The sequence below is a fragment of the Salmo salar genome, chromosome ssa23 (assembly GCF_905237065.1).
Source record: "Salmo salar chromosome ssa23, Ssal_v3.1, whole genome shotgun sequence".
Taxonomy (NCBI): Eukaryota; Metazoa; Chordata; class Actinopteri; order Salmoniformes; family Salmonidae; genus Salmo; species Salmo salar.
The window spans coordinates 21,679,346-21,701,813 of NC_059464.1; the positions used below are offsets into that span (position 1 = coordinate 21,679,346).

The following is a 22,468-nucleotide window of genomic DNA, read 5'->3' on the forward strand; positions in this document are numbered from 1 at the left end:
TCAGACCTGCTGACAGGGCTCATGTAATTGCCAGGGAACACTCCTATCTTGCCAGTGTGCATGGAGGTGCCTTTGAACCATCCATCTTGACAGCGCTCCAGCACCAGGAACATCTCTCCCTTCCTCAGCTCCAACTCATCCTCCTTACGGGGGGTGTAGGGAAACAGGGCCACGTAGCTGGAGAGGGAGGCGAGAGAGACAGGAAACATCAAACACATATGGACACACACACACACGGGGACTGTCCAGTTACCCTCAAGAGGAAATGAGTCAATCGAAGACGTGTTGTGTGTTTGGAACATTTAGTCCGTCACATGAGCTAAATTTACCCCCCTACCACAGTCTATAGAATGTTCATCAACATCTCCGCTCTCTCTCTGAAACCCTTACTGAAAGACGGAGGCGGACAGTCCCTTCTGGACTGGTCTTCCTCAGTACATTAAGAGAAAGCTGCACTATACTACTATAGAGGAATGCTATGGTTACATTCTGGATGACACAGCCATGTGGGTCAGGGCACCACTGAGGTGCTGTAAAGGGAGTGGGAAAGGCATGTCTCAGGGAACCGCAGAGGCTTTAAAGAACCCCTGCTACCAGACAGCATAGACACTTTCACTGGTGTCAGGGGAGGGGAAATGAAGACAAATGTAGACACACACACACGGACAGATACACGCTTTGGGGAGGTGGGCTGTATTTAATTCCAAATCAGGTGTCTGGAGTCTCAGAGGAGTAATGATGTGAGGGGCCAGGGGTCAAAGGTGACAGACAGGGTCTCTGATAGGACCCAGGAGACTGTCCCCCACAGGTGTTGCCCTTTCATCCGTCAACGGAGCTCTGGGTCAACCTCTGGTGCTCCACACTGAAAGCTTAGGGGTCATTCAGAGGCTTGGAGAACTCCCAGAACCCACCCAGAAGGACCCATGCCCTAGCCATGTGTGGAACCTGCTGTTTCACTGCATGTTCTCTCGGGTTTAGCGTGCTTGTACTTTATACGTGGAAGAGTGTTACATGCATGTGTGTGTGTGTACTCACACTGTGGGTCTTTGCCGCCCACTCTGTTCGCTGGTGCTGGGGGAGGGTCTCTGACTGGCAGCCAACGATGAGGCTGCTCCCACTGCTGAGGATTGTGGTGGAGGCGGCGGGGGAGGAGGGAGAGCATCCTGTCAATGAAAACAACAAACATCAACAACGACAGTCTGAAAGAGATTAGACAGCATATTAGAACAGTTTACAGTAAGCTTGAATCGAATCTCAACACACAAAAACATTTTTGTTTGGAACCGAAAGAAAGAGTCATGGGTCCTCTGAAACATAACCCGCCAAACCGCGCTTCTTAACACCCGCCCGCCTAACCTGGAAGCCAGCCGCACCAATGTGTCGGAGGAAACACCGTTCAACTGACGACAGAGGTCAGCCTGCAGGCGCCCGGCCCGCCACAAGGAGTCGCTAGAGCGCAATGAGCCAAGTACAGCACCCCCGGCCAAACTCTCCGCTAACCCAGACGACGCTGGGACAATTGTGCACCGCCCTATGGGTCTCCCGATCACAGCCGGTTGTGACACAGCCTGGGATCGTACCCGGGTCTGTAGTGACGCCTCTAGCACTGCGATGCAGTGCCTTAGACCACTGCGCCACTCGGGAGGCCCACCCCTGGCCTTTTAACCAATGACTGACTAGGTGTTACATAATGAGAAACTGGTCAGTGAAAGAGGGATATCATTTACTCTGTTCAATGAGGGAGAGTATCGCTTGGCACAGAGGTTTGGTCTTGTCCCCAACTTCCCCCGAGATCTGGGAAGGAATCTCCAGCATGCTTGTTTGCTTGTTTGTTGCTATAGAAACGACACTGGGGCCTGGTGAATCCATTGCTGTGTTTAATGAGGACCATATGAAAGTAAAAACATTTCTTTAAACATTATATAGTTCAGCCCACAGGCCCGCAGTGAGCGGATTCCTCTGAGCTCTCCTCCTTGTTCTGCCTCTAGCGGGACAGAAACCAGACCTAAACAACTATTACACAATCACACACAGACACACTGGTGTACTGAGAAAGAGGTTGTTCTCTTCTAAACATGTATAACTATCCATGTACAGTGACTTCAGAAAGTATTTATACCCATTTACTTATTATTCTACATTTTACATTCTTGTTACAGCCTGAATTCCAAATTGATTTTCTCCACCTGTGGCCACTTGATTTAGAAAGAAACACACCGGTCGATATAAGGTCCCACAGTTGACAGTGCATGTCAGAGCAGACACTACACTATGAAATCTAAGGAACTGTCTGTAGATCTCCGAGATAGAATTGTGATGAGGCTTATATCTGGGGAAGGGTTTAACAATTTCTAGACTGTTGAAAGTTTACAAGCGCACCGTGGTCTCCATCACTGGGAAATGATACAAATATTTAACTACCCAGATGTCAGAACCAAACTGAGCAACCAGGCAAGAAGGACCTTGTTCAGGGAGGTGACCAAGAACCCAATGACCACTGACAGAACTACAGAGTACCATGGCTGAGATGGGAGAACCTGCCAGAAGGACAACAGTCTCTATAGCACCTCAACAATCTGGGCTTTATGGGAGTGGCCAGACGGAAGCCACTCCCGAGAAAAAGGCACATGACAGCACGCCTGGAGTTAAAAAGGCACGTGAAAGATTGTGTTCTGATGGAGAAAACCAGGCACAGCTCATCACCCGTCTAACACCATCCCTACTGTGAAGCATGGTGGTGGCAGCAGCATCATGCCATGGGGATTCTTTTCAGCAACTGGGACTGGGAGACTGGTAAGGATAGAGGGAACAATGAATGGAGCCATATACAGGAAAATTGTTAATGAGAACCTGCTTCACAGTGCAAACAACCTTAGACTGGGGCGAAGATTTACGTTCCCGACAGGACAATGACCCTAAGCATATAGCCAAAACAACGCTGGAATGGCTTCAGAACAAGAATGTGAAAGTCCTTGAGTTGCCAAGCCAAAGCCCAGACTTGAATCCCATTGAAAATCTGTGGAAAGACTTGAAGATTGTGGTTCACAGCCACTTCCCATCTAACTTAACAGAGCTTGAGAAAATCTGCAAGGAAGAAAATCCCCAAATCCAGATGACTCAAAGCTGAAACAGAAATGCCCAAGATGACTCAAAGCTGAAACAGAAATGCCCAAGATGACTCAAAGCTGAAACAGAAATGCCCAAGATGACTCAAAGCTGAAACAGAAATGCCCAAGATAAAGCATTGACTCGCATGTGAATCCTTACGGAAATGAGATAATTCTATATTTCATTTTTAATACATTTGCAAACATTTCTAAAAACATGTTTTCACTGTCATTATGGGGTATTGCGTGTAGATCGGTGAGACAGAAAAAAAAAAAATGGAATTCAGGCTGTAGCAAAATGTGGAATAAGTCACTTTCTAAAGGCACTGTATCTGCAGAGAAATAAACAAGGAACAAGATAACTCTGTCTCAACTTGACATTAACAGGCCTGAGGAGCAGACAGACATAAATACTATGGAGCAATGGGGGAGGGAGTGGCACAGCACTCAGAAGGGCCTACATGCTTGTGTGTGTGTGTGTGTGTGTGTGTGTGTGTGTGTGTGTGTGTGGCTGACGCTAGAGCGGAGATAAATAGATTGCCTGCAGGCCAGAGAAATCCTCTGTACAGAAACATCATGTAGAGTTCTCCATTGAAGCAGAGAGCTCAACCTTTATGTATACATTCTCAGCAGTACCACATAGCAACACAGCCACACCCCCTTCCACACACTCAGCGCAACACTGGCACAGCCTGTATGCAGGTTCAGTTTTAAGAGGAACCTGATGTAAGTGAAGTGCCATGGGCCAATTCAAAACCAGTATTAGAGGCCCAGTATTGTAGTTTCAGGTGAAGAGAGAACTCCACCTACCACAGGGATGGATGCGTAGCCCGTCTCCGGGGGAAACGTGAAGACAGTTGCTGTAGTAACAGGACTGCTGGGGGGAGGGGTCACTATGAGTCCAGCTGTGCAGATGTGTACCTGTTTAGGATGGACAAAGTCAGACAACTTCCTCAATACCACCACTACAATATAATAGCATTACACACAGAACACAGGACTGTGTGCTAGAACAATTATGGCATTTCAATGATCGTTGCAACCCACCATTTGTGCCAGTCTGTCTCCTCACATCCAGTCTCACATGGGCAGAAGACTTATGTTTTATCTAACAGACGAGTTATTTCATCTCTAAACAGGGTTGGGGAGTAACCGATTACATGTAAGCCACTGATTACATGTAATCAGTAACATGCAATCGGATTACAAAACAACGGTACCCAGTTACGTTACCAGCACAAATATTGTAATCAGATTAGAGATATTCTTGAAAAACTAGATGATTCCTTATTGGATTACTTTTCAATTCAGAAAGGATGTTCGTGAAAAAAACCCATTGACACCTTTCTGTTGTTTTCTCAATGACATTCAATTCAGCATTGAAAAAAGGCGCAAGTTTAAGTTTCTTCCACCTGAGCGAATCTAACTAACCACAAGTCAGAGACCACTATGATGTAACACCATGTGCTTTTGATGGATCCTTTTTGTCTTCTTCTAATGCCTCTTAAGGGGAAAGTAATCAGATTACGTTACTGAGTTTGGGTAATCCAAAAGTTACATTACTGATAACAATTTTGGACAGGTAACTAGTAACTAACGGATTACATTTAGAAAGTAACCTACCCAACCCAGTCTCTTAAACATGTCACACGGCCTTAAAATGTCACATCAAATGGAAACGTCGCCTTCACAGCAGCGGTGGACCCAATTGGCTAAGTCAAGCTGTGCTGGTGTCCTGATGACACGCTTGGCTGGGTGAGATCATATGACTGTCAAGAACAAGTTTTCATTGGCCGGGTGAAGACGGATAACTTGCTGAGAGAAAGTGAACCACAGTGATTCACCCATTGCGCGACACTGACTCACGGGGCAATACTGTTGGACACACAATGTCTCCTTGTACCCTTTACTCCCCACAAGCCATGCATGACTGCCCCAGACAGAGCACAGCAGCCTCAAGGTAAATCATTACAGAGGACCCACCTCAAACTCAAATCAACTGTGTAGCAGGGGAAGGTGCAGTGAGGCAAGACGGCCACAAAAACATCTCATCATGAGGGGCTGCAGTACCCACACATGCAGTACTGTACTAGGCTATACCTGTGTTGAGCATTTTGCTATACGTGTATGAGCCACTTATATGTGAGTGTATGTGTACAGCACATCAATTACAACGTAACAGTGTGTTCCGATTTACAACACATTAAAGAGTAGCAGTTCTGTTTTCATACACTACAGGCTCCTTTAGTCAACAGTCTCTTCAAGTCCATTCCCTCTAAAATAAAAGCAGTGGACAGAGGGCGTGTTCTTTCCCATACACTCCCTCCGGCCCCCCGGGGCAACGACTGCTTCCCGTTATTGTTTTTCAGTCTGCTTTCAAGGAGCGAGAGAAGAGGAGCGAGAGAAGAGAGGCGAGAGGCCGAGACACAGATTCCACCTGGGGTCTCTCTCCATCTTTATATGTGTTTTTATTAAGCCCATTAATCTATAAATCAAACCCATGGTGAGTCCTACAGCGCCTGTTTCAAAGAGCAGGCTCACCTCCCAGGTGGGAACAGAGGTTTTATAATAAAGAAGAGTTTAAAATACATCATTCTCCCCTCCCTGTGTGGCCAAGGCTTTAACGAGAGCTGGATCATCCAAAAATGAAAAGCTATATGGGATGCACAAAAATACTCAGACAGTTTCTGGAGAAACTGTCGGCACACACACACTGAGGAATGCCAGCAGTTGGAGAAAGGATTTGTGAGGCTGCTGTTTCCCAGGAGAAGCTGTGGGTAAAGCATGTTAGTGTGTCTGAAATGTGTTGCAGCCCAATGCCCAGGGGGGGGTGAGACAGCGAGAAGACACTCAAATGGTACATTCTATTCTCCTACTCAAAATATAACCAAGAAGAGAATCACACCCTCCAAAATAAATGCTCAATTTCTGACTGCTGCAACAGTCAGAAAGAGCCAGGGACTACGAGGGAGACCACTCAAATGTCACATTTTTTAAGATGCGCTACATGACCAAAAGTATGTGGACACCTGTTCGTCGAACATCTCATAAAAAAGAATGGCCATTAATATGGAGTTGGTCCCGCCTTTGCTGCTATAACAGCCTCCAATAGTTGGAAGGCTTTCAAGAAGCCACAAGCATTAGTGCGGTCGTGCACTGATGTTGGGCGATTAGGCCAGGCGCACAGTCGGCATTCCAATTCATCCCAAATGTGTTCGATGGGGTTGAGGTCAGGGCTCTGTCTAGTTCTTCCACACCGATCTCAACAAACCATTTCTATATGGACCTCGCTTTGTGCACGGGACTGTTGCCACAAAGTTGGAAGCACAGAATCATCAAGAATGCCATTGTATGCTGTCGCGTTAATATTTCCCTTCACTGGAACTAAGAGGCCTAGCCCGGACCATGAAAAACAGCCCCAGACCTTTATTCCTTCACCAAAACTTCAGTTGGCACTATACATTGGGTCAGTTAGCATTTTCCTGACATCCGCCAAACCCAGATTTGTCTGTCAGACTGCAAGATGGTGAAGCGTGATTCATCACTCCAGAGAACGCATTCCCACTTCTCCAGTCCAATGGCGCACAAGCTTTACACCACTCCAGCCGATGCTTGGTATTGCGCATGGTGATCTTAGGCTTGTGTGCGGCTGCTCGGCCATGGAAACCCATTTCATGACGCTCCCGACGAACAGTTATTGCGCTGACTTTGCTTCCCGAGACAGTATGGAACTTGGTAGTTAGTGTTGCAACCGAGGAAAGACGATTTTTTACACGCTACACGCTTCAGCACTCACCGATCCCGTTCTGTGAGTTTGTGTGCCATATCACTTCACGGCTGAGCCGTTGTTGCCCCTATATGTTTCCACTTCACAATAACACTTACAGTTGACCAGGGCAGATATAGCAGGGCAGATATTTGACGAACTGACTTGTTGGAAAGGTAGCATCCTTGTGCTACGTTGTCACAGCTCTTCAGTAAGGCCATTCTACTGCCAATGTGTGTCTATGGAGATTGCATGGCTGTGGGCTCAATTTTATACACCTGACAGCAACGGGTGCGGCTGAAATAGCCAAATTCAGTCTTTGGAGGGGTGTCCACATACTTTTGTATATACAGTGTACTTCAAACCAAAATAACACTCATGAAATGAAGTCAATATTTAACCTTCATGTGAAGAGAGTGTATGCTCATTGGCAATGTCAGTATAGAAGTCCATACTCTGTATACCATGCAGGCTGGGGTGAGGCAGCTGTCGTCTCAATGCTCCTCTACGCTGTTCTCCACTGGAGAGAAAATGAAGAAAAAAACTAGACGACCTACTGAAGGTTCTCACAGCCCCCTGTCAGTCACAGAACACTTCAGCCTGCCTGACACGCTAACTAATCATCTGTCTGTCTATCTTATAGTCTGTGTGTGTCTGCCTGCTAAACTGTCTGCCTGTCTGTGTCTGTCAAGCCCCCAGCCACCCCACCCTCTCTCTCTCTCTCTCTACAGAGTTTGACAACCACAGAGCAGCTGTGAGTGGTTGCCATTCCGAGGTTGCTGTGGAAACCTCGGGGGCTAAGCTGGAGTCTTTTTTGCGGGCGAGTGGAGTCACGCAGCCGTAATTTCAAACGCTTGGACGGAGCCTTGGCCTGTTTGGCATGACGGGGGGAGAGAGGGAGGGAAGTGTGGGTAATTGCTGACATAAGGAGAGTGGGAATCTTTATCAGGGAACAAAAACATCTGATGAAAACAAGAGTGTGGAATCTGCTTGTTGTTTGTGCTTGCTGCGTGAGCGTCTTTAGTGCACCTAGTTTCCCTCGGTTCCTCACTCATTACGCCTGATTAACAAGCCCAGATGGACAGTGTGGAGCCGAGATGGACAGGAAGCAGGACACACACTGAGGGTTATGACAGATCTGGTGACAGAGTGACAAGTCCATCATCACCTACCCCATGAAATCAATGGCAGTGATTATACACTTGTCCATTGTACAGACACCCACCCATAGACAGATGAGCTGTTATGCGGGCCAACATGACAGTTTTTACAATTCTGGTTTAAGCGGGTTGTTCAGAACAAAGTTCTACAGTAAATTGTATAGGAATTCATTACTAGGGACAATAGACTTTGGGTTCTGGGTCAATTAATTCCATTCATCATATACAAGAGTGCTTCAGACATAAGGTTCTCTCGATTTAGTGGCTTCCTCGTTAAATACAAGGCCCCTAACCAAACAGTACAAAGACACTGGACAAGAGGGAACGCAGTAGCTCCCTCTCCCTTCTATCTCACCTGTGAGGGTGCGCTGCAGGACAGTCCTCCGCTGATCTCGCCGATGCGTGCGGCTGCCGTGGGATTGGAGGAGCTGATGAGGACCGGCCCACTGATCTCCATGGAGTGTCTCTGGGGGGGCGGGGCCAGACAGGGCTTGTGGGACATGGTGAGGGAGGTGAACGAGTGGCGCTTCTTACTGTTCTTCTTCTCCCCGGCCCGGTGGGGCCCCCCGTTACTCTGGGGGCCCGACGAGGCCCCCTCGCCAGAGTCCCCACTGGAGTCCCCAGGCTTGTCTAACTCAATCAGCTGGCGGGCCGCAGAGTTAAACTACAGAAGGAGAGAGGGAACAGGATGGATATAGGGAAGGTGGGAAAAGAAGAAGGGGGAACATGGAGAGCAGGATGTGGAGGGGTAGATAGGAGAGAAAGGGAGTTGTTAATATGATAATGAAAGCTGTCACTCTTCATAATGAACCTAGCTATAGTGAAAACCACCCTTTGCCGTTATCTGATGGGAGAAAGCAGTGTGCTGAGAATGCTGCCAGTGCCAGGGGGTTGAGAGAGGACCTTGGGCTCAGGGGGAGTGGAGGGTTTTCAGGCAGCGAGCGGAGGAGACTGCAGGCCTTCACTGCCTCTTTCGTGTGAGGCAGGAATCAAAGGAGGAACACTAAAAAGGGTTTAGCTAATCACAGGGAGGACGAGGGAGCACTCCACGACACAGATAGCCCCGAGCTGCTCTTCCTCTACTTAGAACATCAAAGCAGAGAATTTTCACACCAATCCTGAGGAGAGGCAGTGCTAAGCTGGGTTCACCAAGTGGTCCCGTGTACACACGTAGCACTAGATCAGATTTACAGCCAAGTATATACAGCCAAATATAGAACGGGTATCAGTATAGAATCACTGCACAGACAGAACTCCCCATCCATAATCAAGTGTGGTTATGCAAGACCTAGATTTGGGTTTGTCCTCTATAACAGTGCCAGAATTGTTCATATTTTCTTTTAAAAAGCTATTTACTGTGTGACATATGCGGAGTACTCATCATTGGGATATTTGTGTAACCTGTGCGAGACACGAGTGAAAAAATGTCTTCCTTGGAGGAAAACATAGTATGTCTGCTGTGAAAACACAGCCAATTGTATATGCACGAATGATTTCGCATCCATTCCCTTCAAAAACGCCCCCGTCGGGAAATTAGACAAACCTAAAATCTGTCACATGAATAGGGCCTTCTTCTCCTCCTCTGCTTCTAAGAATGTCACTTTCGACGTCAGTGTCAAAATCATCCACACGGAAAAAGGTCTTGCCTTCCTCAAATTGCGCTTCCTATTATGACAAGTCTCCACCCACTCCTGTGCGTCTCTCTACCATGCTCCTCCATTAAGAAAGAAATGCTGTTCTAAAAGGTTTTCATAGTGCCACTGGTTACTTCTGCATGTTACTTCTACATTCTCCGGTTATGTTTCAGGTCTATTACACAGGTAAAGTTTATCAACCCAGCAGACAGTTCTCTCCTAAAATAGCAGTGATCAGTGAGGCTTTTGGAGGACAGTGAATTACCTCAGGATGGCCAATCGGCAGGAAATCTACTGGCATGTTTAGTACTTTGGTGAAATATATTTTGACCGTTTTCAGGGGCGAAGCAACAGGGGAGAGCAGAGAGAGCACTAATGTGCACATTTTGCAAGATGTCTAACAAAGCAAAAATGATAGCACTAACACACTCAGCATTTTCCAACCTCTTCCTGAGGTAAAATACCCCCCCCGGACATATCAGGGACGCTCCGGGAACATTTCGCTTACCTCAACATACGATATGGGGAAGATTCCTATTTTATCCCCCAGCATTCCCTCTGCCCAGTTTTCGTCCACTCGGCGAATCACAGTCAGAATATCATCCTAGAAGAGAAAATATACAGAGGTTGTTACCGGGCAGACTGTCATTAAAGATGCTGCTAACCAGCAGAGTTTTAGATCCTTTATGAAGAAAGAGAGAGACCATGTTTTATTAAAAACTAAAAGGAAGTGCCCACATTAAGGCTAGACTGCATTACAAGAGCAATAAACTGGATCCTGTTTAGAAAGGAACAAGCCAAGCACTTTCCTTTGTTTCAGATTTTGCTCATAAGACATAAAAAAACAGCAGACAGCATATAAAAGTCAAAGATAGAAAGTAATGACCCATTGGGTATATTTGAGTAGATCCAGGAATGAAGTAATTTAGCAACAGGGGTTGGAACCGGTTGAAGGATTGAAGGATATGTTAAAACAACACAATTATTTTACATTTATACTGTTCTGGAACAGAACCGTTATTTTAAAACACATGGGAACCGGTTAATGCCGTTCTTTTACGTTCTGGGCATTTTTTTCACAGTCCCACAAAAATCGCATCAAAGCTCTATTCATGTGACAGTTTAGCGTCTATGCAAAGCCCTCACTGTCACTCAGAGACGTGTCCCAGTGTCTGCCTGTCAGTGCGTGTGTAGGCTGCCTGTCAGTGCGTGTGTAGGCTGCCTGTCAGTGCGTGTGTAGGCTGCCTGTCAGTGCGTGTGTAGGCTGCCTGTCAGTGCGTGTGTAGGCTGCCTGTCAGTGCGTGTGTAGGCTGCCTGTCAGTGCGTGTGTAGGCTGCCTGTCAGTGCGTGTGTAGGCTGCCTGTCAGTGCGTGTGTAGGCTGCCTGTCAGTGCGTGTGTAGGCTGCCTGTCAGTGCGTGTGTAGGCTGCCTGTCAGTGCGTGTGTAGGCTGCCTGTCAGTGCGTGTGTAGGCTGCCTGTCAGTGCGTGTGTAGGCTACCTGCCCCTGTCCAAGCATAGGTTACTGTAGAATGCTGACCATGTTACAACTGTGATTCAGAAATTAGAGACATTTTTTATAAGAGAAGAATGTAACTTTTTCAATGCTAGTTAAGGATACTATAACGTAATCTAATTCAGATAACACGTGTCATAAGATGCCCAGCGCTTCAAGTCAAGCTTCCTGCTCCACCCTCTTCCCACCTGCAACATTTCAGTTGTATCTCACGTCTGTCCATAGTGACTGGCAGCACAGTGCAGTGTGTGTTTGTCTTTCATTATGATTAAACCATGCAAAAGACAATATGCTCTTAACAACTTTCCTATACAGATTAAATGGCTTACCTGCTCCATTATGAGCTGCTCTAATGTAAAAAAATATATATATATTTGAGGTTTAAAAAGGAACAATATAAACCGGTACTTTTTGGGGGTTTGAACCGGTTCAGAACTTTCTTTTTCTGGTTAGAACAGTGGAATGAAAAAAAAAAAATGGTTCCGTTCAGAACGAAACGATTGGAAAATTTGTTCCAACCCGCTTAGCAATTGTACAGTAGGTGCAGTGTGAGCGTGGATAACTGGTCCTCTACACTAGGAGGGAAAATGTATTGCATCAGCAGGACACGTCCACAAAGACCGCCACGAATTCACTCAGAGTGTGGTCAGGGTTAAACCACAGAGCTTTTACAATCAACAGTTGAGCTGTTAGACGCTCCAAAAACAGGAAAATGACAGCTTAGAAAAAAAACAGTATAGGTTGTAATTAAAACTCTTGCTACTATGTCCTATGTGGTACGTCGGTAAAGTCTAGTGTCGTCACGATACCCACATTTTACAAACGATACCAGGCCAAGTATCACGATACCAAGTAGTATCGGGGGGGGGGAGAGATGTTGTGCTACACAACCAATCTGTGACTGATGTTCACACTTCTACTCAATACAACACATACTGAATTTAACGCCACACTGTTCAATGTATAACATAGAATGGCAAATTACTCATATTTGCAAAGGTCTACCTGTGATTTGCTGGAGGAATATACATGCATAATGATCTGCATGTATGTGTCAGTAAGGGGAAAACACTGCATGAAACCTACTCTTCAGTTCACACACACACACACACACACACACACACACACACACACACCCTCCCTCCCTCCCTCCCTCCCTCCCTCCCTCCCTCCCAAGCACACTCACTCTCTTTCTCTCTCATAAGCACACACACGCCACCCATAAACACAAACTCACACTGCTCCCAACTTTAAAAAAAATGTTAGGCACCAAACAGAATGTAAGGTGCACCAGAAAAAGATAGATTTTTTATATAGTTATGCCTATATGAATCCTACATTTGAATAAACATCCTGTGAGTAGCAGACCCTTTTCCTTTCTTCCTGTGCCAATCAAATTTGCCTAGCTCTACTGTGAAGTTACCAGGTTGTTAGCTAGCTAGCTAACATGACTGAAAATTGTGTTATCAAACCAATAATTAGCGGTCCGGGATTGGTTTAAAAACGTCTCGCGACATGGTTTGTGAAATTATATCAAATGCGCAAAATGGTGCCAGAAGACAAAACATTAGCTCCGGTTATATGAGTCAACAATGTTTTCATTTTCTACGCCGTTTTCCATGCTGTTGCAAAGCTGTTTTTCTTCTCTGGCACTGCTGCGTGGCAGCGAACTTGCAAAGCCTATACTCAGACTGGCCTGTGCTCTTGGTTATATCAGGGATGAAATGATGTACAATGTATCAACTTTGCTCGCTCTGTGCACTGCTCCAATGGATCAAACTTAACAAAATACTGATCAGGGTCTCCATCCCCACTCACCATCAAGGCTATATTATATTTACAAAACTGATGGATGAATAGATGTGCATGGAGGGCAGACGGAGAGACGCAGGTGGGTGAGGGCTGGTAGGGGACGCTGAGAGAAGCAGGTGGGTGAGGGCTGGTAGGGGACGCTGAGAGAAGCAGGTGGGTGAGGGCTGGTAGGGGACGCTGAGAGAAGCAGGTGGGTGAGGGCTGGTAGGGGACGCTGAGAGAAGCAGGTGGGTGAGGGCTGGTAGGGGACGCTGAGAGAAGCAGGTGGGTGAGGGCTGGTAGGGGACGCTGAGAGAAGCAGGTGGGTGAGGGGCTGGTAGGGGACGCTGAGAGAAGCAGGTGGGTGAGGGCTGGTAGGGGACGCTGAGAGAAGCAGGTGGGTGAGGGCTGGTAGGGGACGCTGAGAGAAGCAGGTGGGTGAGGGCTGGTAGGGGACGCTGAGAGAAGCAGGTGGGTGAGGGCTGGTAGGGGACGCTGAGAGAAGCAGGTGGGTGAGGGCTGGTAGGGGACGCTGAGAGAAGCAGGTGGGTGAGGGCTGGTAGGGGATGCTGAGAGAAGCAGGTGGGTGAGGGCTGGTAGGGGATGCTGAGAGCAGCAGGTGGGTGAGGGCTGGTATCATATGTTGGTATCATAAGTATTATTACGCTTTGGTACCGTGATACCGGTATACCGTGCAACACTAGTAAAGTTGTCTATAACTCACCTTAGTAAAGGGCAGGCAATCCTTGTCTGCCTCCTTGTCTTTTAGCTCAAAGTCGTAGAGGGCCTTGCACTGTGGCGGGGGCTGCGGCAGTGGCTTGATGATCTGGACAAAGTTGGTGGGGAAGAAACCGTGGACTCCGCCTATCTCCCCGTGGTACCAATTCTCATCCACCTGGCGTCGCAGGATGATGATGTCACCCTTACTGAACTTGAGGTCCCCAGGTTCCTTGCCGTCGTAGTTGTACAGGGCCTTGGCACAGGGCAGCTGGGGTACACCCTGTAGAGGGAGGGAGGGAAAGAGAGTTCAGGCTAGACCCAAAATATCAGGACTGATGGAGCACCACTCAGAAGCACATACATTTTTCAAAACCCAGAGAGGTGTAACTGTGAAGACCAGAGCCACTAGGGACAAGAAAGAGCACAGTGAGGGGTAGTAGTGATGGGTCACTCACACACACACACACACACACACACACACACACACACACACACACACACGAGGGAATCAGGAATAAACCACCCTGACTTGAGCAGAGGAACACTTTCAGACCCTCACGCACCACTACCCTATCACCCCTCCCTCAGGTGAATCATCGGCTTCCTCCAAGTCAGGGAGGGCCTCAGTCACCACACTCACCGGCATTCACCTCTCTCAGTTTCTCTCTAACCGAGAAAGAGACTCAAACGATGTACCTAAAAGAAGCTCGGCCCAAAACAGACACCAGTTACTATGGAAACCAAAGGAAGGCCTACTTGCTATGGGAGCAGGAAGAAAGAAGAAGCAATAGAGAGACAAGAATACTCCTTGTTTCGGGAATGCAGTTAACAAAACCTGCATCTGTGTGTGTGTGTGTGTGTGTGTGTGTGTGTGTGTGTGTGTGTGTGTGTGTGTGTGTGTGTGTGAGACACTGAGTGTGTCTTGTTAGGGCCCCTTTAAGTGAGAAAGTCAGTTGTAGTACAGGATCAGAGTGAGACTGTGATGAGCTTGGGTGTCTGTGGCTGGCAGGCTGTGTGTGTCTGTGGCTGGCAGGCTGTGTGTGTGCGTGTGTGTGTCTCTGTGTGTGTGTCTCTCTGTGTGTGTGTGTGTGTGTGTGTGTGTGTGTGTGTGTGTGTGTGTGTGTAATGCAGCAGTCTAAATGCCCTGGGCCTGGCCCAGTTCTCTTACACAGGAAGGCTTGGTGGTCTCGACCTGCTAGTCCAGAGCCCTGAAAGGACCATTCAGGGGTGAGAACACAGAGGGGGGACAAGGGGGATCAATGAGCCCCATTCAGGGTGGCTGTCCAAGAGGAGGGCACCCATCCAAAAATCCTCTACCCCCTTCCTATTCCTCCCTGTACTCTGTTAGAGGCCTTTAGAAGTGCTCAGAATCACAATCACTACCAACAGTGCCTGGATCCGAACACTGACAGGAAAGAAACTAGGCATTAAAGAGAGAACGGGAGAAAGATACAGTCAAAGGTAAAGAGAAATGGGCAATAGAAAGAGGGTCTGGGAGAGAGAGAGCGCGAGAGAGAGAGAGAGGAGAGAGCGAGAGGTGAAAGTAGAGTTTGGCGCAGGCAGGCGCTGTGGTCTTGTTAAAGGCTAATGAAGTGTTTCGTGGCTGAGACGAGAACGAGAGTACAGAACACAGAGCTGTGATGCTGAGCCAGGGAGACATTACCCCGCCCGCACACAATCACACAGCCCTGCTTAGACCTGGGCCCCGTCCTGCCTGGACCTCACAGCCAATCACACGCTGCACAGGATGGTCAGGGCTAAAGGGGGGGGTCCGGGGGAGAGAGAAGAGGGGGGCAGGCAGCCCACCAGATGTAGATGCACATTAACGTTAAAAGCGCTGCTATTCATTTAAGAATAACACGGCATGTTGTGCAGAAGAGGGAGAGGAGAAAAGGACCCCCCAAAAAAGGACAAACTGATATAAAAATGTGTACATTCAGACTGTTGGCACATTCAGGTCGCCTCATTTTCATGACATGGCTGTTCGTTAACCACCCTTAAGATCGCTACACACCGTACGCAAACGCAGTGACTGAGCGGCGCTTTCTGCGTACCTTTGTGTGGCTAAAATGTTGGAACGGACCGTATACGACGCTCTGTTTGCATAGGGTGTGTAGGGCCCTTTAAACTCAACAATGGTCAGTACACAACAACTACAGTCAGTGTATTGAGTATTAACTTTACACAAACCCAGTGCTCTGCAGTCCAGTAGTGCTTTCCACACACACACACACACGCAGTCAGACTCTCTCCCTCAACTCGATACCCCTCCATTTGCCTCACACAAGAGGAGCCGTCAGCAGATTTACATTTCTCTGTTCCATCCCAGTTTGAGAGATAGCGTAGAGTAGGGGTGGAGGTGGGGGGGGGGGTTGAAGAGAGGGAGGGGGCTTCTGAATGTGAATGGAAGAGTTGGTCTGCATGAATGAGATGGAAAAAAGATGGTGGGGGGGTCATTTCCGTTTTGCAACCATGGAAACTATGCTAATGTGTCTGAACTGGACCAACATGAAGGAGTCTAATCCAGGCTTCAGTCCAGTCCAAACAACTGGCCGCCAGCCCTCCCGTCATGACTGTGTTAGTCACTGTACGACTGGGTTTCACAATGAACCAGTTTATGCCAATACCCGCTTGTGTATGAAAGAGGGAGAGCATCCCCCACACAAATGGTACAATCTCTTTTTAGAGAGAGAGAGAGAGAGAGAGAGACAGTCCCTGTGTCTTTATGGCTTTTCACCCCCATCCGGAGAGAGGCAGACAGACAGAACAGACTGCGTCAGGGAACATCTTCCCTGCTCCTCAGCCTTTCCGCTCCCACAGATAAAGCCTTGATACCTGTGTGCTGAGCTGGCTGGTGCTCCCTTCCGAGGGAGAGCAATGAGATGGAAATCAATAGATACTAAGGCTTTAAATACAGCCAAGGGAAGAGGGTAAACTTTCGCTCTAGTCCCCTTCCTCCCTCCCTCCCTCGCTCTACCTCTCCCCCCCTCTCTTGCTCCAGCCCACATTAACAGCTGCTCTGAATGAAATGTTTAATGGAAGTCATCATTCATCAGCATAACTCTGTATCAGACAGAGCAGAGCCGAGCAGGGAGCTTTCTCACCATTGCACCTCTAATGAGAATCTAACTACAACCCACAACTAATCACTTCTGCCCTGGTTATAAATTTAAACACATGATTTGACAGTACACCATCACAGACCTACTGAGTGTGTGGTGGTGTGAGGACTACGGTTGAACAACAAGTACACATACTTCCACATCATGCATGAGAGAGGCTGACTACACAAACACACTATTTCGATCCACAACTATACACTCTAATTTGCAGAAAATGTGTTTGTGTGCGTGCATGAACAGCAGTAACAGGCTGCGTGTGAGTGCAGGGATCATCAATAGATTCAGCCGCGGGAAGATTCTTTCTTGAGCAGATGGTCAGGGACCAGAACATAATTACAAATAACTGCAAATTGACCGCAAGAAGTCCAAACAGATATCATATTTGACTAAAACAATCATTTCAAACCTTGCTTACATCTGTATACGATCACATATAAACACACACACACACAAAAGCATGTGGACACCCGTTCAAATTAGTGGATTTGGACATTTCAGCCACACCCGTTGCTGACAGGTGTATACATTTGAGCACACCGCCAAGCAATCTCCATAGACAAACATTGGCAGTAGAGTAACTTGTGTTTTGCTCAAAACTTGGGGGGGGGGGGGGCAAATAGAAATCACCCGCGAGCCGAATATTTGGGGAACCCTGTCCAAATCCGCCAGTTGGGGAACCCTGGTGTAAGGCAATATTGTCTGGCATCAGATGGCGTGTGTAACCCTACCTTCAAAGATAATGCAATTAGACCTGAGTGGAGTGCTACGTGGATTTGGCTGTAATAGTCTTCACTTCCACGGCATCGAATCATTACAGAATTACAACACTGTTGTGCTCCAAAGCACAGCCAGATGTCAACAACCAGCGAGCAAACAGACAACTACACAAAACACTATATGCATACAGAAAGACAGACGGGGGTAAGCTTAGGTCATTGCCTGTGGACTAGACTAACCCTAACCACCAATGACGACAGCAGCACTACAAAAACTATATGCCATTTTAACTGAGCAATCAAAGGCTGTATACCTGCCATGATTTATATATACACTGTAGTAGATTATGAAGAGAATGTCTGCTGCTCATCACACAGCTACTCTACCAAGTAACAGTAAGCCTACTGTTTAGAACTGCCATAGATGGCCATCGGACACACAGTCCTTTGACTACAGGTGCCTTTTGGGAAGTGAGGTCTATGCAGATCGTAGACAAAAAACCCCTGGCCAAAGAAATCTCCAGTCTGGGAGGATTGAGGACTGTAGGGATGTTCTTCTTCCAGCCAAGCCTCCCGTCTTTCGCTCCTGGGCTTGGTCTTTGTCAGCACCCCTCCCCAGAAAGATCCCAGACATTCCTGGACAAAACAGTATCTTTCTCCAACCAGCACGTGGCATTCGGTCTTCATTTACATGTCACCGTTTACTGATGAGTCTCCCCTAGAGTTGAGAAAGCACACAGGAAGGGAGTGACACAATGTGGAAGTGTGGAATTCTACGGGCAGTAGCCATCTTGTTTTCATTAAAGTGCCATTACTTTAAATTGCTTCCTAATGGTCACGTTTATGACCACTGGGAGAGCGCAGCCTTCCCTGTCTTCTCTCTGTACACACAATCCTGGGGTGAGGGGCTTCTGACTGTGGATCATAAGCAGGGAAAGGACTAAGGAAGGTCAAGGAAATAATTAACAACATTGAACAAAAATAGAAACGCAACACGTAAAGTGTTGTTCCCATGTTTCATGAGCTAAAAGATCTCAGGAATTTCTCATATGCACAAAAAGCTTCTCTAAAATGTTTGTTTATATCCCTGTTAGTGAGCATCTCTCCTTCGCCAAGATAATCCACCTGACAGGTGTGAAAAAGTTGATTAAACAGAATGATCATTACACAGGTGCACCTTGTGCTGGGGAGAATAAAAGGCCACACTAAAATGTGCAGTTCACACAATGCCACTTCAAGTTGAGGGAGCGTGCAATTGGCATGCTGACTGCAGCAATGTCTACCAAAGCGGTTTCCAGAGAATTTAATGTTAATTTCTCTTCCATAAGCCGCCTCCAACGTAGCTTTAAAGAATTTGGCAATACATCCAACCGGCAACACAACTGCAGACCATGTGTAACCACGCCAGCCCAGGACCTCCACATCTGGCTTCTACACCTGATTGTCTGAGACCAGCCACCAGGACAGCTGATGAAACTGAGTTGGCACAACCAAAGAATTTCTGCACCGACTGTCAGAAACCATCTCAGGGAAGCTCATGCGCGTGCTCATCGTCTTCACCAAGGTCTTGGCCTGACTGCAGTTCGGCGTCGTAACCGACTTCAGTGGGAAAATGCTCACCTTCGATGGCCACTGGCACGCTGGAGAAGTGTCCTCTTCACGGATGAATCCCGGTTCAATTGTACAGGTTAGATGGCAGACATGGCTTTGTGTGGTTGAGCGGTTTGCTGATGTCAACGTTGTGAACAGAGTGCCCCATGGTGGTGGTGGGGTTGTAGTATGGGCAGGAATAATTTACAGACAACGTACACATTTGTATTTCATCAATGGCAATTTGAATGCACAGAGATACCGTGACGATATCCTGAGGCTCATTGTTGTGCCATTCATCCTCCGCCATCACCTGATGTTTCAGCATGATAATGCACGTACCCATGTCGCAACAATCTGTACAAAATTCCTGTAAGCTCAAAATGTCCCAGTTCTTCCATGGCCTGCATACTCAGACATTTCACACATTAAGAATGTTTGGGATGCTCTGGATCGACGTGTATGACAACGTGTTCCAGTTCCCGCCAATATCTAGCAACTTCGCACAGCCATTGAAGAGGAATGGGATAACATTCCACAGGCCACAATCAACAGCCTGATCAACTCCATGTGAAGGAGATGTGTCGCGCGAGGCAAATGGTGGTCACACCACATACAGACTGGTTTTCTAATCCACACTCCTACTTAAAAAAAAATTTAAAAAGTGACCAACAGATGCATAGAGTGCATTCGGAAAGTATTCAGACCCCTTGACTTTCAAAACGTTATGTTATAGCCTTATTCTCAAATGGATTAAATAAGCATTTTTCTAATTCAATCTAAACACATTACCCCATAATGACAAAGCAAAAACAGGTTTTTGAATTTTTGCAAATGTATAAAATACAAAACAGATATACCTTACTTACATAAGTATTCAGACCCTTTGCTATGCGACTTGAAATTGAGCTCAGGTGCATCCTGTTTCCGTTAACCATCCTTGAGATGTTTCTACAACTTCATTGGAGTCCACCTGTGCTAAATTCAATTGATTGGACATGATTTGGAAAGGGACACACACACACACCTGTCTATATGAGGTCCCAGTTGACAGTGCATGTCAGAGCATAAACCAAGTCTTAAGGTCGAAGGAATTGTCCGTAGAGCTCTAAGACAGGATTGTGTCGAGGCACAGACCTGGGGAAGTGCACCAAGAAATGTCTGCAGCACTGAAGGTCCCCAAGAACACAGTGGCCTCCATCAGTCTCTTCCTAGAGCTGACCGCCCGTAACAAAATGTAGAAAAAGTCAAGGCGTCTGAATACTTTCCTAACCCACTGTATCTTTATTCCCAGTCATGTGACATCCATAGTTTAGGGCCTAATGAATAGTTCAATGGGGGGGGGGTTAATACATGTACTGGTTAATTTGAGCTAGTCAGAGTAGGCAGGGCAAACCAGTTGGGATGTCTGTCATTTCAATAAATTAAAATCACACCATGACGAAAAACGCTAACCTGCAAATATAGTACACTATATGCCAAAATATATTTTGATATGGTAAAAGACTATTTGAGATATACTTTCTGAAGGCACTCTATATACCCCTTCACTTATTCCACATTTTGTTGTGTTACAGCATGAATTCAGAATTGACTCAATTTGTCTCACCTGTCTACACACACACGCACACAATACCCTAAATGAAAAAGTAAAAACTTTGTTTTAGACATTTTTGCACATTTATTGAAAAGGAAATACAGATCTCATTTACATAAGTATTCACACTCCTAAATTAATACTTTGTAGAAGCACCTCTGGCAGCGATTACAGCGGTGTCTTTCTGGATAAGTCTAACACCTGGACTTTATAGTATTTGCACATTATTCTTAAATAAATCTTCAAGCTCTGTCAAGTTGGTTGTGGCTCATTGATAAACAGCCATTTTCAAGTCTTGCCATAGATTTTCAAGCATATTTAAGTCAATATAGATTTTGCCTTGTGTTTTAGGTTATTGTCCTGCTGAAAGGTGAATTTGCCTCCCAGTGTCTGTCAGAAAGCAGACAATCAGGTTTTCCTCTAGGACTTTGCCTGAGCTTAGTTCTATTCCGTTTTATCCTAAAAAACTCCCTTGCGCTTTGAAATTCACTGCTCGACTGAGGGACATTAAAAGATAATTGTATGTGTGGGGTACATAGATAGTAGTCATTAAAAAATAACGTTAAACACTATTATTGCAGACTGGGTCAATGCAACTTCTGACTTAAGAAATGTTTTACCCCTGAACATATTTAGGCTTGCCATAACAAAAGAGGTTGAATACTTACTGACTCATACCAGATTCTCATTTTTAATTAATTTGTAAAAAATTCTAAAACAATGAATTCCACTTCGACATTATGGGTTACTGTGTGTAGGCCAGTGTCACAAAAAGTATTTGATCCCCTGCTGATTTTGTACGTTTGCCCACTGATAAAGAAAGGATCAGTCTATAATTTTAATGGTAGGTTTATTTGAACAGTGAGAGACAGAATAACAAAAATATCCAGAAAAATGCATGTCAAAAGTGTTATAAATTGATTTGCATTTTAATGAGGGAAATAAGTATTTGACCCCCTCTCAAATCAGAAAGATTTCTGGCTCGCAGGTGTCTTTTATACAGGTAACGAGCTGAGATTAGGAGCACACTCTTAAAGGGAGTGCTCCTAACCGCAGCTTGTTACCTATAAAAAAAGACACCTGTCCACAGAAGCAATCAATCAGATTCCAAACTCTCCACCATGGCCAAGACCAAAGAGCTCTCCAAGGATGTCAGGGACAAGATTGTAGACCTACACAAGGCTGGAATGGGCTACAAGACCATCGCCAAGCAGCTTGGTGAGAAGGTGACAACAGTTGGTGCGATTATTCGCAAATGGAAGAAACACAAAAGAACTGTCAATCTTCCTCGGCCTGGGGCTCCATGCAAGATCTCACCTCGTGGAGTTCCAATGATCATGAGAACGGTGAGGAATCAGCCCAGAACTACACGGGAGGATCTTGTCAATTATCTCAAGGCAGCTGGGACCATAGTCACCAAGAAAACAATTGGTAACACACTACGTCGTGAAGGACTGAAATCCTACAGCACCCGCAAGGTCCCCCTGCTCAAGAATACATATACATGCCTGTCTGAAGTTTGCCAATGAACATCTGAATGATTCAGAGAACAACTGGTGAAAGTGTTGTGGTCAGATGAGACCAAAATGGAGCTCTTTGGCATCAACTCACCGTGTTTGGAGGAGGAGGAATGCTGCCTATGACCCCAAGAACACCATCTCCACCGTCAAACATGGAGGTGGAAACATTATGCTTGGGGGTGTTTTTCTGCTAAGGGGACAGGACAACTTCACCGCATCAAAGGGACGATGG

At 46.5% G+C, this 22,468-nt stretch overlaps 1 protein-coding gene across 1 annotated transcript in view; it reads right to left on the minus strand.

The window, feature by feature from the left end:
• The window catches only part of LOC106584225 (E3 ubiquitin-protein ligase SH3RF1), a 54,099-nt gene that overhangs the window by 10,774 nt on the left and 20,857 nt on the right, over positions 1-22,468 (minus strand). The window contains exons 3-8 of the mRNA XM_014169269.2: positions 13,696-13,971; positions 10,176-10,271; positions 8,389-8,697; positions 3,918-4,028; positions 1,036-1,163; positions 7-177 (exon numbers count right to left, since the gene is read on the minus strand). Of these exons, the coding sequence (XP_014024744.1) occupies positions 7-177; positions 1,036-1,163; positions 3,918-4,028; positions 8,389-8,697; positions 10,176-10,271; positions 13,696-13,971 (1,091 nt within the window). The remainder of the gene's footprint in view (positions 1-6; positions 178-1,035; positions 1,164-3,917; positions 4,029-8,388; positions 8,698-10,175; positions 10,272-13,695; positions 13,972-22,468) is intronic.